Source organism: Heterodontus francisci, chromosome 30 (assembly GCF_036365525.1).
Source record: "Heterodontus francisci isolate sHetFra1 chromosome 30, sHetFra1.hap1, whole genome shotgun sequence".
In the NCBI taxonomy this organism is placed as follows: Eukaryota; Metazoa; Chordata; class Chondrichthyes; order Heterodontiformes; family Heterodontidae; genus Heterodontus; species Heterodontus francisci.
The window spans coordinates 25,397,520-25,411,878 of NC_090400.1; the positions used below are offsets into that span (position 1 = coordinate 25,397,520).

At 41.1% G+C, this 14,359-nt stretch overlaps 1 protein-coding gene across 7 annotated transcripts in view; it reads right to left on the reverse strand.

Annotated features, from left to right (window-relative positions):
• mtmr4 (myotubularin related protein 4) overlaps positions 1-14,359 on the reverse strand; it is a 214,277-nt gene that overhangs the window by 72,458 nt on the left and 127,460 nt on the right. For all 7 annotated transcript variants that reach the window (XM_068010247.1, XM_068010248.1, XM_068010249.1 and 4 more), the window contains 2 exons: positions 10,614-10,780; positions 10,165-10,261 (listed from right to left, as the gene is read on the reverse strand). In XM_068010247.1, the coding sequence (XP_067866348.1) occupies positions 10,165-10,261; positions 10,614-10,780 (264 nt within the window). The remainder of the gene's footprint in view (positions 1-10,164; positions 10,262-10,613; positions 10,781-14,359) is intronic.

A 14,359-nucleotide genomic window follows, 5' to 3' on the forward strand; every position in this document is an offset into this window, starting at 1 on the left:
CGCGACATGAAGTCCTGTAACATTGATCACAAGTCGTGGGAGTCAGTTGCCAGTGATCGCCAGAGCTGGCGGGCAGCCATAAAGGCGGGGCTAAAGAGTGGCGATTCGAAGAGACTTAGCAGTTGGCAGGAAAAAAGACAGAAGCGCAAGGGGAGAGCCAATTGTGTAACAGTCCCGACAACCAATTTTTTCTGCAGCACCTGTGGAAGAGTCTGTTACTTTAGTATTGGCCTTTATAGCCACTCCAGGCACTGCTCCACAAACCACTGACCACCTCCAGGCGCTTACCCATTGTCTCCTGATTCAAGGAGGCCAAAGAAGAAGTATAAATAGGTGGTTGATGGTCGGCACAGACTTGGTGGGCCGAAGGGCCTGTTTCAGTGCTGTATCTCTAAGTGATAAAAATGGCAATGGAATGACCATTCAAAATATACAAATACTTTCTAAGAACATCAATCTCACCTATTTTAACCACAAAAACAGAATTTATGCCATGGACTCTTCTAATGAGTCCAATGTTACAAGTCGTATATTTATCATACACTGTAATTGCCAAGTTTGCATATTGAAGGCACTTCTCAACTTGATGGGGTAAAGAGCCAGTGCTATAAGTATGGAAAAGCAACCCAACTCCACAGTATAATGGGGGAGCAAGTTCAGTTTAAAAACTTAAAGCAGGAGTAACAAAGTGATAAACATTGAGCTTTCTGACATGTTACCCTCACCAGAGGTTGCTCTCATTCACAAATGCCTGTGACATTCTTTTTGAAATTGATTTGTTCAAAAGTTACTGGATGTTGGGTCATCTCTTATCCTCATAGAGTCAATATTATAGACAGTAACTTGCATCCTTCAATACAACAACGGAAAGATTTAAATCTTTAATATGACCAATATCTAACAGTACCCTCTGGTGGGCCAGCACAATAAATGGAAATGAAACTGATCAATGCATAATAGAAAGCTTTAGAATGCTAGACTTTCATATCTTTGATTTCATTGGCTAACAGACCTTCATATGATCTACATTTTTCCAGACATTTACATTCAATTTGCCCATTCTCTAACATCCCCGTCTGTTCCTCTTCTGATTGTTAGGGATGTTCTGTTACAGATTTGCAAACCACCACTCACCAATCTGGTTAGGTGATAATAGATTAAGTACTGACCATAACACTCGCACCTCTCAACCATTTAGGTTTAATGTAATATCTCAGCATTAAACACCACTGAGAAGAATACTTGTGTGCAAGGCTCTCAAGCAACCAAAACTAGCTGAATGGCTAGTTCTACAGATAATTGAACGCCGATCTGAACCACTGACCTGAAATTCTTTTAACACACTGTAGATTGAGGCATGGTTACCCGAATGGCTCCAGATTTCAATAGAATGGATTTAATTTTTAAACAATGCATTCAACCATCTCTCTGGATTTAGTGGGTTGTGAACATAGCCTTGCTGGATGCAGCAGGGCAGAAATACATGCAATCACAGCATTTCTGTCATGAACAGTGTACCACTTAAAGATTGGTGTAAAAGGCAGTAATGACAAAATCTGCTCTTGGGAAATGAAAAGTACTGAAGATTGGACTGGTCCTTCACAATGCCCGTTTCTTATATACTTCAAGATCTTGCTTCACTTTCAGCTTTTCTGTTTTGCCATCATATTTAATGATACAAAATGCAGCATACTCCAGTGCATCGCCATCTGTTGCAGCTTAAACATTCTAATTTCTCAATACCATGAGAACAAATACAACAGGTGGACAAAGGAAAAGTGGATGCAGGTATATGGAATGGGATGGGTAAATATGACTTGGACTATTTGCACACATGAACAGTGAATGCCCACACAGACTGGTTGGGCCTAACAGCCTGTCTCTGTGTTGTAATTTCTATGCATGTGTATCTTAAAACACATTGGACGGTCCACCTGCAGCTCCGTAGGAATTTTCTTGTACATCAGATGATGCAATAACTAGGAGGTACCTGAAACACACTTCCTTACAATATTACAAAATGTAGGGAACAGCAACTCTCTTGAATTAAAATAGAAGCATGAGCAACTTTTGTGTTTTTCTGGGCAGCACCTATCCACACCTTTACGATACCAGACAAGATGGGTATGGCGTCATTCAATCGCTCTAGACTTTCAATTATTCCAAATTAAGGAGCAAGCAATGGATTTTTTGTCTCCTTCCAAACATAGCTACAAGCAGAAAAGAGCAGATCCACAGTATACAGATACCAGACAGCTAAAGAAGTGCAAAGGCTTCATAAAGATGCAAAACAACTAGTTCAGGATCATCAGCACAGATACTGCACAGCCAGAGCATGAAGGGCCACAATATAGATAATGAACACCCAAAGGGCAGTTCACTGGACACAGATACTGCAAAGCTGGAGCTTTCAGGACAGGGGAGAAAGAAAAAAAAACACAGTACAGATATTGCATGGCCAGAGGAGTGCAGACCAGAACATAGGGTCACTTTCCATGGACACTGTGCCGCTAAAGGATGGGGCTACTGCACGTGAATACTGTTTATCCAGAGAAAGGAAAAGTCACTGTACACAGATACAGCAGACTGCAATATTTATTCACTAATTAAGATACAGCCACTGTAGAACATACAAGTGGTAACCGTCACTAAGACTTGCAGCCTTCTACTGTGACTGCTTCTAAAGATGTATACAGTATTCACTTCCAAATCCATACAGCATTTATGTAGCAGCACACTTCTACAGCTGACGATACGCCCATTTCTACAGTTGTGCAACATTTATGCACCACAACTCACCCCTACCTCTGTATAGTATTGGTGCCCAGTGATTCCTGCTATAGCTGCACAGTATACTTTTTTACTTTTTCTCTTTTCTGATGTCTTTTAAATACATTTCACTTCTGTGCTAGTTGATGCAAAATTTTATCATTCGGATCTATCCATGGATATCTGTCCAAATAATGCCATATTCACACAGTTCAACAACTGCCAATCTGAAGGCTACCTGAAGGTAGCCACTTAATTTAAGTTTCAGGATATAGAGACCAATGAGTAAGATTACATATCCTATGAAGGTTTCTTCCTCTTCCTGCTTTAACACAGAAGTTCAGTGACCTTATGGCGATTGCATTGGCTTGTCTGGTATTTCAGGACTACGCACATGTCATATCATTGGTGTACAAGGGCACCATGAAATGTGCATGTTGTTGCAGAAACTTCTCATGCTGGCAAGTGTGATCCCCTTGAAATGGTCTAACTTTGGAAAACAGACAGCTGTCTGAGCACTTGACTGCGGAGAGAAGAAACACTACCTCATTCATGCATTGAGTACTCGTTCTAATTTTCCCTGTACTGTATTTAGCAACATCCCAACTGCAACAGGTTAATACTAAAATGTGTGTTCATCTAATGGAAATTCAACAACGTGGCTTAGAGATCATGCAGTCATTCAAAGCGAGATTTAGTGAATGCCATGTAGTCCAAGACCAATTTGAAATGTTGCTATTTATAAATCTTCATTCATTCAAGTAGTATGGGAAACAGCTTGAGAGTCAAGGGATGTAGAGGGGCTACTGCAGTGCAAGCTTTATTTACTGAAAGAAATAGAAAGGACTTGAATTGATATATCATCTTTCACAACTTCAGGATGTTCCAAAATGCTTTATAGCAAATGAAGTACTTTTGAAGTGTACTCTCTGTTGTAAATTAGGAAATATAGTAGTCAATTTGTGCAAAGCAAGGTCCACAAATAACAATGTGATAATAATGACATAACATGTATTACTGATGTTGGTTGAGGCTAGGACACCAGGAATAACTCCACAGTTCTCTTTGAAATAGTGCCAAGAGTATGTTTACATCTACCCGAGTGGAAGATAGGGCTTCAATTTAAAGTCTTATCCAAAAGATGGCATCTCCAACAGCGCAACATTCAGCCTAGATTTGAGAGTCAGAGTTATTTACAGCATAGCAGGCCGCCATTCGGGCCATCGAGTCCATGCCGGCTTTCTGTGGAGCAATCCAGTCAATCTCACTCCCCTGTAGCCCTGCAATTTTATTTCCTTCAAGTGCCCAACCAACTTCCTTTTGAAATTATTGATCATCTCCACTTCCACCACCCTCGTGGGCAGTGTGTTCCAGGTCATTATCACTTGCTTCGTAAAAAAGTTCTCCTCACTTTCTCTCTGCATCTCTTGCCGAAAACCTTCAATCTGTGCTCCCTATTCTTTGTACCATCAGTTAATGGAAACAGTTTTTCCTCGTCTAACTTACTAAGCCTGTCATAATTTTGCAAATCTCCCCTCAACTTTCTTTGCTCCAGGAGGAATAGCCCCAGCTTTTTTAACCTAACCCTGCAAGTAAAATCCCCCATCTCTAGAACCATTCTGGTAAATCCCCTCTGCACCCTCTCAAGGACCCACACATCCTTCTTGAAGTGTAGTGACTAGAACTGGATGTTGTACTCGAGCTGGGACCTAACCAGAGATTTATAAAGGTTCAGCATGACTTCCCTGCTTTTGTACTCAACTCCTCTATCTTTGAGGCCCAAGATCCCATATGCTTTGTTAACCATTCTCTCAAAATGTCCTGCCACCTTCAAAGATCGATGCGCATGTACCCCCAGGTATCTCTGTTCCTGCACACTCTTTAGAACTGTGCCATTAAATATTTATTCCCTCACCCTATCCCTTCTCCCAAAATGCATCACCTCACACTTGTCTGAATTAAATTCCATCTGCCACCTGTCTGCCCATTCTGCTAGCCTATCTATGTCCAGTTGCAGGCTGTTCGCATCATCTTCACTGTTTGCCACTCCACCAAGTTTGGCATCATTGGCAAATTTTGAAAATCTGCTCTGTATTCCAAGATCCAAATCATTTATATATAGCAAAAAAGCAGTGGTCCTAGCACTGACTCTTGGGGAACACCATTGTCTACCACCCTCTAGTCCGAAAAATAAGCATTTACCACAACCTGCTGTTTTCTGTCCTTAAGCCAATTTTTTTATCTAATTGGACACTGACCCTCCTATTCCATGAGCTCAATTTTGTTAACTAGCCTTTCATGTGGTACTTTATCAAATGCTTTCTTAAAATCCATATAGACAACATCCACCGCATTCCCTTCATCAACCTTCTCTATTACTTCATCAAAAAATTCAATTAGATTAGTCAAGCATGATGTGCCTTTTACAAATCCATGCTGGCTATTCTTCATTTACTGAAACCTCGCCAAGTGCCTGTTGATTTTTTTCCCCCTGATTATTGTTTCTAAAACCTTACCCACCACTGATGTTAAACTAACTGGTCTATAGTTCCTCGGACTGTCTTACATCCTTTCTTGAATAAAGGTGTCACACATTTACCACTTACCAATCCTCTTGCACCTCCCCCCATAATCTAGGGAAGATTGGAAGATTACAGCAAGCCCTTCTGCTATCTCCACGCCCACCTCCTTTGGCAAACTGGGATGCAATCCATCTGGACCAGGTGACTTATCTACCCTAAGCATAGCCAGTATTTTCAGTACCGCTTCCCTCTCAATTTTTACACTATCCATTGCCTCTACTCTCTCCACTTCTACTGATATTTTATCAGATTCCTCTTCCTTAGCAAACATTGATACAAAGTACTCATTAAGTATTCTAGCCTTGCCCTGTGCCTTGAAGCATATATTACCCCCCTTATCCCCAATGGGCTGCATTCTACCTCTTACTATTGGCTTACTATTTACATGCCGGTAGAAGAGTTTTGGGTTGCCTTTTATGTTGACTGCCATTCTATTGTCATATTCACTCATTGCCATTCTTCACTTCCCCTCTTAACTGAACATATTTGGCCTGGTTCTCACTTGAAGAATTCGCCTGACATGTATCATACACCCTCTTTTTTGTTTCATCATAATCTCTATATCTCGTTATTATCCAAGGAGCCCTGTTTTTGGTTCCCCTACCCTCTGTGCTCATGTCTCTGGCTTGGGACATCAGTCCACAACCTCTGTATCAACCAACTGAGCTACACCTGACACTGGAAAAAAAGTGAGTAGGCTGGGAGGGTAACCTACCAAAGGGTCAAGACTGTGTCTTGGACAATATCAAGGATATCAACTCGCCGACAAATCTATTTTGAAAGCAAACATTTTGGACCAATCAGTCCAAATAAACAGAGCTGACGTGCTTAGTCAAGCCTCACTTGGAATACTCTATCCAGTTATGGTGGGAGATATTGAGATTTTGGAAAGGGTGCAGAGGAAAACCACTAGAGTAATTTCCAGTATAAAGCATCTTAGTTATCAAGGCAGGCTAAGAGAGATGGGGCTCTACCCTTCAGAAAAGCATAGACTTTTAAGGCAGACTGTGAAATAGTTGCATTCACGTAAGCAGAGGGCACTAACTGCAATCAGGCCATGAGTTGAATCCTGCAGTGATTCATATTACAAATGCTACTCTTAACGATCTTAAATCAGCATCTTGGATGAAGGCATCAGGGGCACCTTCCTTAAGTTTGCTAATGACACATAGGTCTGTGTGGAGTTAGGACTTTGGACAAAATAAAGTCTGCACAACAATCTAGATACACTGTGAAGAGTAGTCCAGCTTGGCATCAATGTGGATAAATGCAATGTGTTACATCCAGGTCAAGGTAACTCAAGGCATGTATGCACATTCAGGGTTGCCACTTAAGGCTATAGAGCAACAAGAGGATCTGGGGATCGTAGTACATGAAACTCTGAAGGCCCATGAAGAGTATCACAAGATTATAGAGAGGTATCAATAGCCAAGACAGTGAAATACAAAACTAGATATACAACACTTACCATAACAAAATCTTGGTACAGCCACATCTAAAATCACAGATGGAGTCCTGGGATATACTGCAGATCATGGAATCACAGTAAGAGAAGTGACTGGAGAATGTTTACCGTGCCATACAGAAGTGAAACTATGCAACAGCATCAGAGGCAGAGTGCAAAGGAGAGACACTAGAGAAGGATGTAGTAACAGGTAACAGTTTAAAAGCAAAAAAGGGAATGAGGAAGATGATTCAGCAAATTACAGTCACAGCTGAACAGCATCATTTGTGACTTTGATGAAAGGAGCCTCAGTGTTTGGAGTGGATTGGAAAATAAATTCGGGGGGAGGGAGAGGGTTAACAACAAAAACATTTTGGGAACTAAGTTACTAGGCAACAGCGCGTTCATTTCAGGACGATGGAGGAGAGAGAAAGTTGAGACGAAGGAGTAGTACAAGGGAATGTAGGAGATGTGCATATTCTTTTGAAGGCGGATGATGATAATGCTGGTATTAAAGAAAAGACAGTGATGGAGGATATAGGCAGGCTGATGACATAAACAAGAATGGGTCTGAGCAGAAGTTCAGAAGGGATGAAGGCGATAAAGGTAAGATAAATTGTGAATAAGATTGATGGAGTAGGAGGTGGTGGACGAGAGCAGGAGAAGGCTGGTGTTTTAAAGCATACTCGGAGGAGGTTGCAGGGGCGTATTTTTTTTTTTAAAAAGAGGCAATAAGTTAGAATAAGGGGATGGGCAAGAGGAAGTGACAGACTTTGGAGTTCTCAAGGATATGGGTAGCTACAAAGCCAAGGGAGTAATCAAGGTTCAAGGGTGGGGAGTCAAAATGGATTGCGTCATGTTTGGAGATTTTTAACTATTCTCCAGGAAAGGGATTTGGGATTACTTTACATGATGCTGTGGTCAAGTTAAATTAAGTTCATATGAGGTTGTCAGAAATTACCTATGATGCTACTTTAGACAAAAATAAGCTGTTATACTGGCCATCTCAAAACGGTCCCTTTCATAACATTAATTTAATTAAGAGGGATCAGCCACCAGTTCTTGGAAATACACCTGTGATGCAAGAACGGTTTTGAGTCAGTGAGCACAGCAGGGGTCTCAGTTAACCAGGCAATGTAGGTACCATGGCTCTCACACCAAATGAGGTGATAGCTTTCACTGGCAGCTAGCATGCCAATCACTGACAGTATGCGCTAGGGAGGAGGCAGAGGTTTCAGCTTCCCTACCCGCCCTTTCTCTTGAGGCTTGTGTCTGAAACAAATGAGACAGAGAAGTTTTGCTTTCTAAGTTAGTTCTAGTCAGATAAATACTGGCTTGTAAAATGAAGTAGGCCCATGCCAAGGGCTAAGTTTCTGTAATGTATTATTTTGATGTTAAGAGCAGTGACAGGAAACAGGTAAAACGCACTGTGAAAACTGAATTGTTCTTTCACATATATCTTGTTAAAAAAAGTTTCTTGGGTTTGATGTCACCAGTTCCTCTCAAGAGAATATCTAGCGCTGAATTGAACTTTGTAACAAAAACCTTGTATTTATATAGCTCCTTTTATAACCTCAGGACGTCCCAAAGTGTTGTAACAAAGGAAACTTGGAAGCCAATTTGCACACAGCAAGCTCCCATAAACAGCAATGTGAATATGACCAGAAAATCTGTTTTTGTGATGTTGATTGAGGGATAAGTATTGGCCAAATCACTTGGCATAACTCCCTTGGCTCTTCTTCGAAATAGAGCCACGAGATCTTTTATCTGAGAGAGCAGGTTTAACCTTTTGTCTGAAAGACGGCATGAAAGACAATGTAGCACTCCTTCAGAACTGCACTGAATCGACAGCCTAGATTTTTGTGCTCAAGTCTGGAGTGGGACTTGAACTCACAACATTCTGACTCAGAACAGAGGTTGAGGACGACAAGGAGGCCAAGTAAGTCAGGAGAGGAGCGTTAGTTTAGACTATAGAGGATAAAGTCTAAGAGAACAAGTTGTTGTTCTGAACAGAGATCTAGAGAGGATAGATAGGAAAATATTTCAATGAAGTAATAAGCTTGAAGACCGAGAAGGCAATAGGCCAAGAGAATCTTGAAGGAGAAGTGGAAGAATGGGAAGCGAATGAAATGGAAAGGCAACAGATAAAGTGAGATGCGATTGGAGATTTGTCATAATGCCATAGTGACAATCTGATCAATGGATGCGGTGGATTGTAAAGTCAGGCAAGGAAAGCAGTCATCATCACTAAGCAGGGTTTAAACATAGAAACACAGAAAAATAGGAGCAGGAGTAGGGCATTCGGCCCTTCGGGCCTGCTCCGCCATTAAAAAAAGATCATGGCTGATAGTCGAATTCAGTACCCTGTTCCCACTTTCTCCCCATATCCCTTGATCCCTTTGGCATTAAGAAATATATCTATCTCCTTCTTGAATGTATTTAATGACTTGGCCTCCACTGCCTTCTGCGGTAGAAAATTCCACAGGTTCACCACCCTCTGAGTGAAGAAACTTCTCCTCATCTCTGTTCTAAATGGCATACCCTGTATCCTGAGGCTGTGACCCCTGGTTCTGGACTCCCCAGTCATCGGGAACATCCTCTCTGCATTTAGTTTCTGTCTGGCTCAAATGTTGCGGCATTCCTCCAGTACAAGGTCATAGATGGAGTCAATCTTTATCTTGAATTTGCATAGACATTTTGCAGGATGATGTGATGAGGAAAGCTGGCAGTCCACTGGGGCTGCCATTAAGGGGAAACTCACAGGAGGCCTGAACAGAAAATGAGGGGATAGGGAGGAGGTTAGAGAAGTTTAATCTACAGCTTGCAAGACAGCTGAGGAAAGACCAAGAGAGGGAAGAAAACAGTGACTTGCCAGTAGCATGTGACATGAGGCAAAGGATCCCCAGTTTGAGGTCTGTTCAGGAGGGAAGAGATCTTGGAACAGTGGAGGGAAAAGTATTCAATGGGAAGCTGAGGGCGATGGGATTGGGGAATTGGGTGAGCAAATAATGATTTACTTGCCAGGGATGGAGGAAAAAAAAAAGAGGAAGACACATGGAAGGTATGAAGGACAGTGAAGCAAGAAAGGGAAAGCTAAATCCAAGTAGTATTCATTATATGTGCAAAAGTGAACTAGAACAAAAGGGTTTAGGGCTGCTATGGTTGGTGCAATCTTCTAAGTAATTCTGCCCCACAATCCTGCAGTGCAAGTGTACTTGTCCCAAGATCTCACAAGCTTGAGTGGCTCAGCCACTATTGTGGCCTAAGTGTTTAGCCCTGTCATCTGCTAATTGGAGTGCATCAGCTATGTCAGGTAGCAGTCCAAGTAATCATTTCCACCTTGTTGTTTAGCCATAAGAATTAACTCACTTGTAATGACTGTTGACTTCACTGACTCTCCAGACATTTTGCAAATCAAACCGCATTCTTTCCACCTCCATATCAAACCGGTGGCAGACATGATCCCCTGAAGAAACACAAGAGGAGCTAGCAGTCATATTTATTTATAGTACAATACAGCAAATAAATATTTAAAGACTTTGATTACTTTGACATTTTATTTGATTTCAAAATTATTGTTGTTTATCATTTCCTTCATTACCCACAACGGTAGCACAAGTGAGTTCACGCAACCCCCTTCATTTGGCAGAGGCGATCTACTCAATATGACAGCAGACAGACAAAAATGATTCTTAGATGGCATTTCAAAAACTGCCAAAATCAAACGATAGGCTCTGTCCAGTACATGTTACAGCTCTCCTACCTAGCGTTTCCTCCCTGACCCACCATTCACTGGGTACTATTATCTTTCCACTCACCTGGATGGCAAAGGTGCACATGCTGATCTTCCTCATCTGCACAGATTCCCAGGCACCAGGCATGATATGCAAAGGCAAACAAATCCTCCAGTCTCGTCGGGTGGGCAATCACTTTGTTTAATCTCTTCAGCCATTCCTGACATTGCTTAAATGTAGAAAAATGGCACCTGCGGAATAGCAAGAGTTTAAAGAACACAGCCACCCAACAACAAAAGACCTACGTGCTGAACAATGCAAACAGCCAAATCTATGTGAACATTCCTACTCAACCTCTTCCGCTAAAAGCTCATTATTCTTAAGTAATTTGTAAAAGCACTCTGAAGACACGATCATCTTAATTAGACATCATTCAGTTGTAAATCAAAACAGAAAATAATACAAAGTATAGGCACCAAAACCACAATATCCACTTTTCGGAATCACTGCTTGTGGTGATCATAAGAATACAGTGAGGAAATTCAACCTTCAAACCCATTTATATCAATTCTTACTTTCCATCAGTTGTACGAATCAATACAAGTTGTTACTACTGAACAATATAGGTTGATTTAAGCAGGTGTGTTATACTGCACACTAAACTGGTTTATTCAGTGCTGTAGAAAACATTACAGGTGGGTCAAACAGACCAGTATTGATAGGGCAATGTAGAAGTATAACTTAAATTCCTGAGCTTCAAGAGTCAGATTGCAACGGCCCTGAAGGATCCTCTGATTATAGGTTGGACACACAGTCCTACATGACCGTACACAAGTATTACTGGTCTGAGACTTAGTCCGTGACAATTGATTTCTTCTTCCACTAGCTAACAATATTCATCAAAGGAGCTCGAAACCAGTGTGCACTAGTAGGTTAACATTTAGTCACCACGATTGATTATGCTAGGGCTTAAAAAAAATTCCTAACAAATCAATCCCTTCTTTAAGCATCGAATTGTCCCGACTTCATTTAAACTGTTTTATAATTTATCCTGCAATAATCATTAGTTTCTGGGTGAAAAGAATTCTCTTCAGCTTCCCTTCTTACTCCTAACTTGCTAATTATTACTTGTATTAAAGGACATACAAACATTCAAATTATGAGTAGGCGGCCCTTCGGCCCCTGGAGCCTGCTCCACCATTCGATAAGATCATGGCTGATTGGATTGTGGAAGCAACTCTAATTTCCTGTCTACCCGCAATAACCTTTGACTCCCTTGTCAATCAAGAATCCATGTAACTCAGCTTTAAAAATACCCAATGACCCTGCCTTCACTGCTCTCTGTGGAAGAGAATTCCACACACTAATAATCCTGAGAAATTTTTTTTTCCTAATCTCAGTCTTAATGGGAGATCCCTTATTTTTAAACTGTGTCCCCTATTTCTAGCTTCTCCCATAAAGGGAAACATCCTCTCAGCATCCAACCTGTCAGGTCCCCTCAGGATCTTATACGTTTTAGTAAGATGAGCTTGCATTCTTCTAAACTCCAATGGATACAGACCCAACCTTTTCTCATTAGACAACCCCTTCATCCCAGGAACCAGACGAGTGAACCTTCTCTGAATTGCTTCTAATGCAATTATACCCTTTCTTAAATAAGGAGACCAAAACCGTACACAGTACTCCAGATGTGGGCTCACTAATGCCTTGTACAGCTGTAGCAGAACTTCCCGACTTTTATATTCCAATTCCCTTGCAATAAACAACAACATTCCATTTGCCTTCCTAAACACTTGCTGTATCCGCATACTAATTTTTTGTGAATCATGGACAGGACACCCAGATCCCTCTGTACTGCAGAGTTCTGCAATCTCTCCTCATTTAAATAATATACTGCTTTTCTGTTCTTCCTGCCAAAGTGATCAAGTTCATACTTTCCCACATTATACCCTATGTAACATATTTTTGCCTACTCAATTAACTAGTCTATATCCCTTTGCAGACTCCTTATGTCCTCTTCACAATTTATTCTCCGACCTATCTTTGTGTCATCAGCAAATTTAGCAACCATACATTCTGTCCCATCACTCAAGTCATTGATATAGATTGTTAATAGTTGAGACCCCAGCACTGATCCTTATGGCATTCAACTAGTTACAGCTTGCTTAACTGAAAATTACCCATTTATCCCTACTGTTGGATAGCAGATTGCTTAACTATGCTAATATGTTATCCCCTACACCATGAGCGCTTACTTTGTGAAGTAACCTTTGATGTGGCACCTGAACAAACACCTTGTGGAAATCAAAGTACACCACATCTACAGGTTCCCCTTTATCAACATTGCATGTTGCTTCCTCAAAGAACTCTAATAAATTAGTCAAACACTATTTCCCTTTCACAAAAGCATGTTGACTCTGCGTGACCGCATTAAGATTTTTTTTAAGTGCCCTGCTATAACCTCCTTAATAATAGTTTCTAGCATTTTCCCTATGACAGGTGTTAGGCTAACGGGCCTGTAGTTTCCTGCCTTCTGTCTCCCTCCTTTTTTAAATAGAGGAGTTACATTCTCTATTTTCCAATCTGATGGGACCTTTCCAGAATCTCGGGAATTTTGGAAAATTACAAACCAATGCATCTACTATCTCAGCAGCCACTTCTTTTAAGATCCTAGGATGCAGATCATTATGTCCTGGGGACTTCTCAGCCTTTAGTTCAAATAGCTTTCTTCGTACCCTTTCCCTGGTGATTGTAATTGTTTTAAGTTCCTCCCTCCCTTTCACCTCTTGATTTAAAAGTATTTCTGGGATGTTATTTGTGTCTTCCACAGTGAAGAAAGATACAAAATATCTGTTCAATGCTTCTGCCATTTCCGTATTTCCCATTATTAATTCCCCAGACTTGCTCTGTAGAGGACCAACACTCACTTTAGTTACTCTTTTCCTTTTTAAATACTTATAGAAACTCTTACAATCTGTTTTTATATATGTAGCTAGCTTTCTCTCATACTCTAATTTCTCCTTTTTTTTTAAAGTTATTCTTTGCTGGTTTTTAAATTCTGTCCAGTCTTGTGACCTCCCACTAATCATAAGAACAGAAGAAATGGGAGGAGTAGGCCATTCGGCCCCTCAAGCCTGCCTCACCATTCAATAAGATCATGGCTGATCTGCCCCAGACCTCAACTCCTCTTTCGTGCCAGCTCCTCATAGCCCTCAACTCCCCGATATTTCAAAAATCTATCTACCACCTCTGTAAATACTTTCAGTGATCGAGCCTCCAGAACTCCCTGGGGTAGAGAATTCCAGACATTCACTACCTTCAGGGAAGAAATTCCTTCGCATCTCAGTTTTAAAGAGTGTCCCCTTATTCTGTAACTATGTCCCCTAGTTCAAGATTCCCCCACTAGTGGAAACATCTTCTCAACATCTACCCTGTCAAATCTACCCCCCTCAGAATCTTGTAAGTTTCAATAAGATCACCCCTTGTTCTTCTAAACTCTATTGAATAAAGGCCTAACCCGTTTAGCCGTTCTTGATAAGTCAACCCCTTCAACCCAGGAATCAGCCTAGTGAATCTCTTTTGAACTGCCTCCAATGCCAGTACATCCTTTCTTAAATACGGGGACCAAAACGGTACACAGTACTCAAGGTGTGGTCTCACCAACACCCTGTACAGTTGTAACAAGACTTCCCTATTTTTAAACCCTAACCCTCTAGCAATAAAGGCCAAAATTCCATTTGCCTTCTTAATTACTTGCTGCACCTGCATGCTAACATTTGTGTTTCTTGCACAAGAACACCCAGATCCCTCTGTGCTGCACTTTTTTGGAG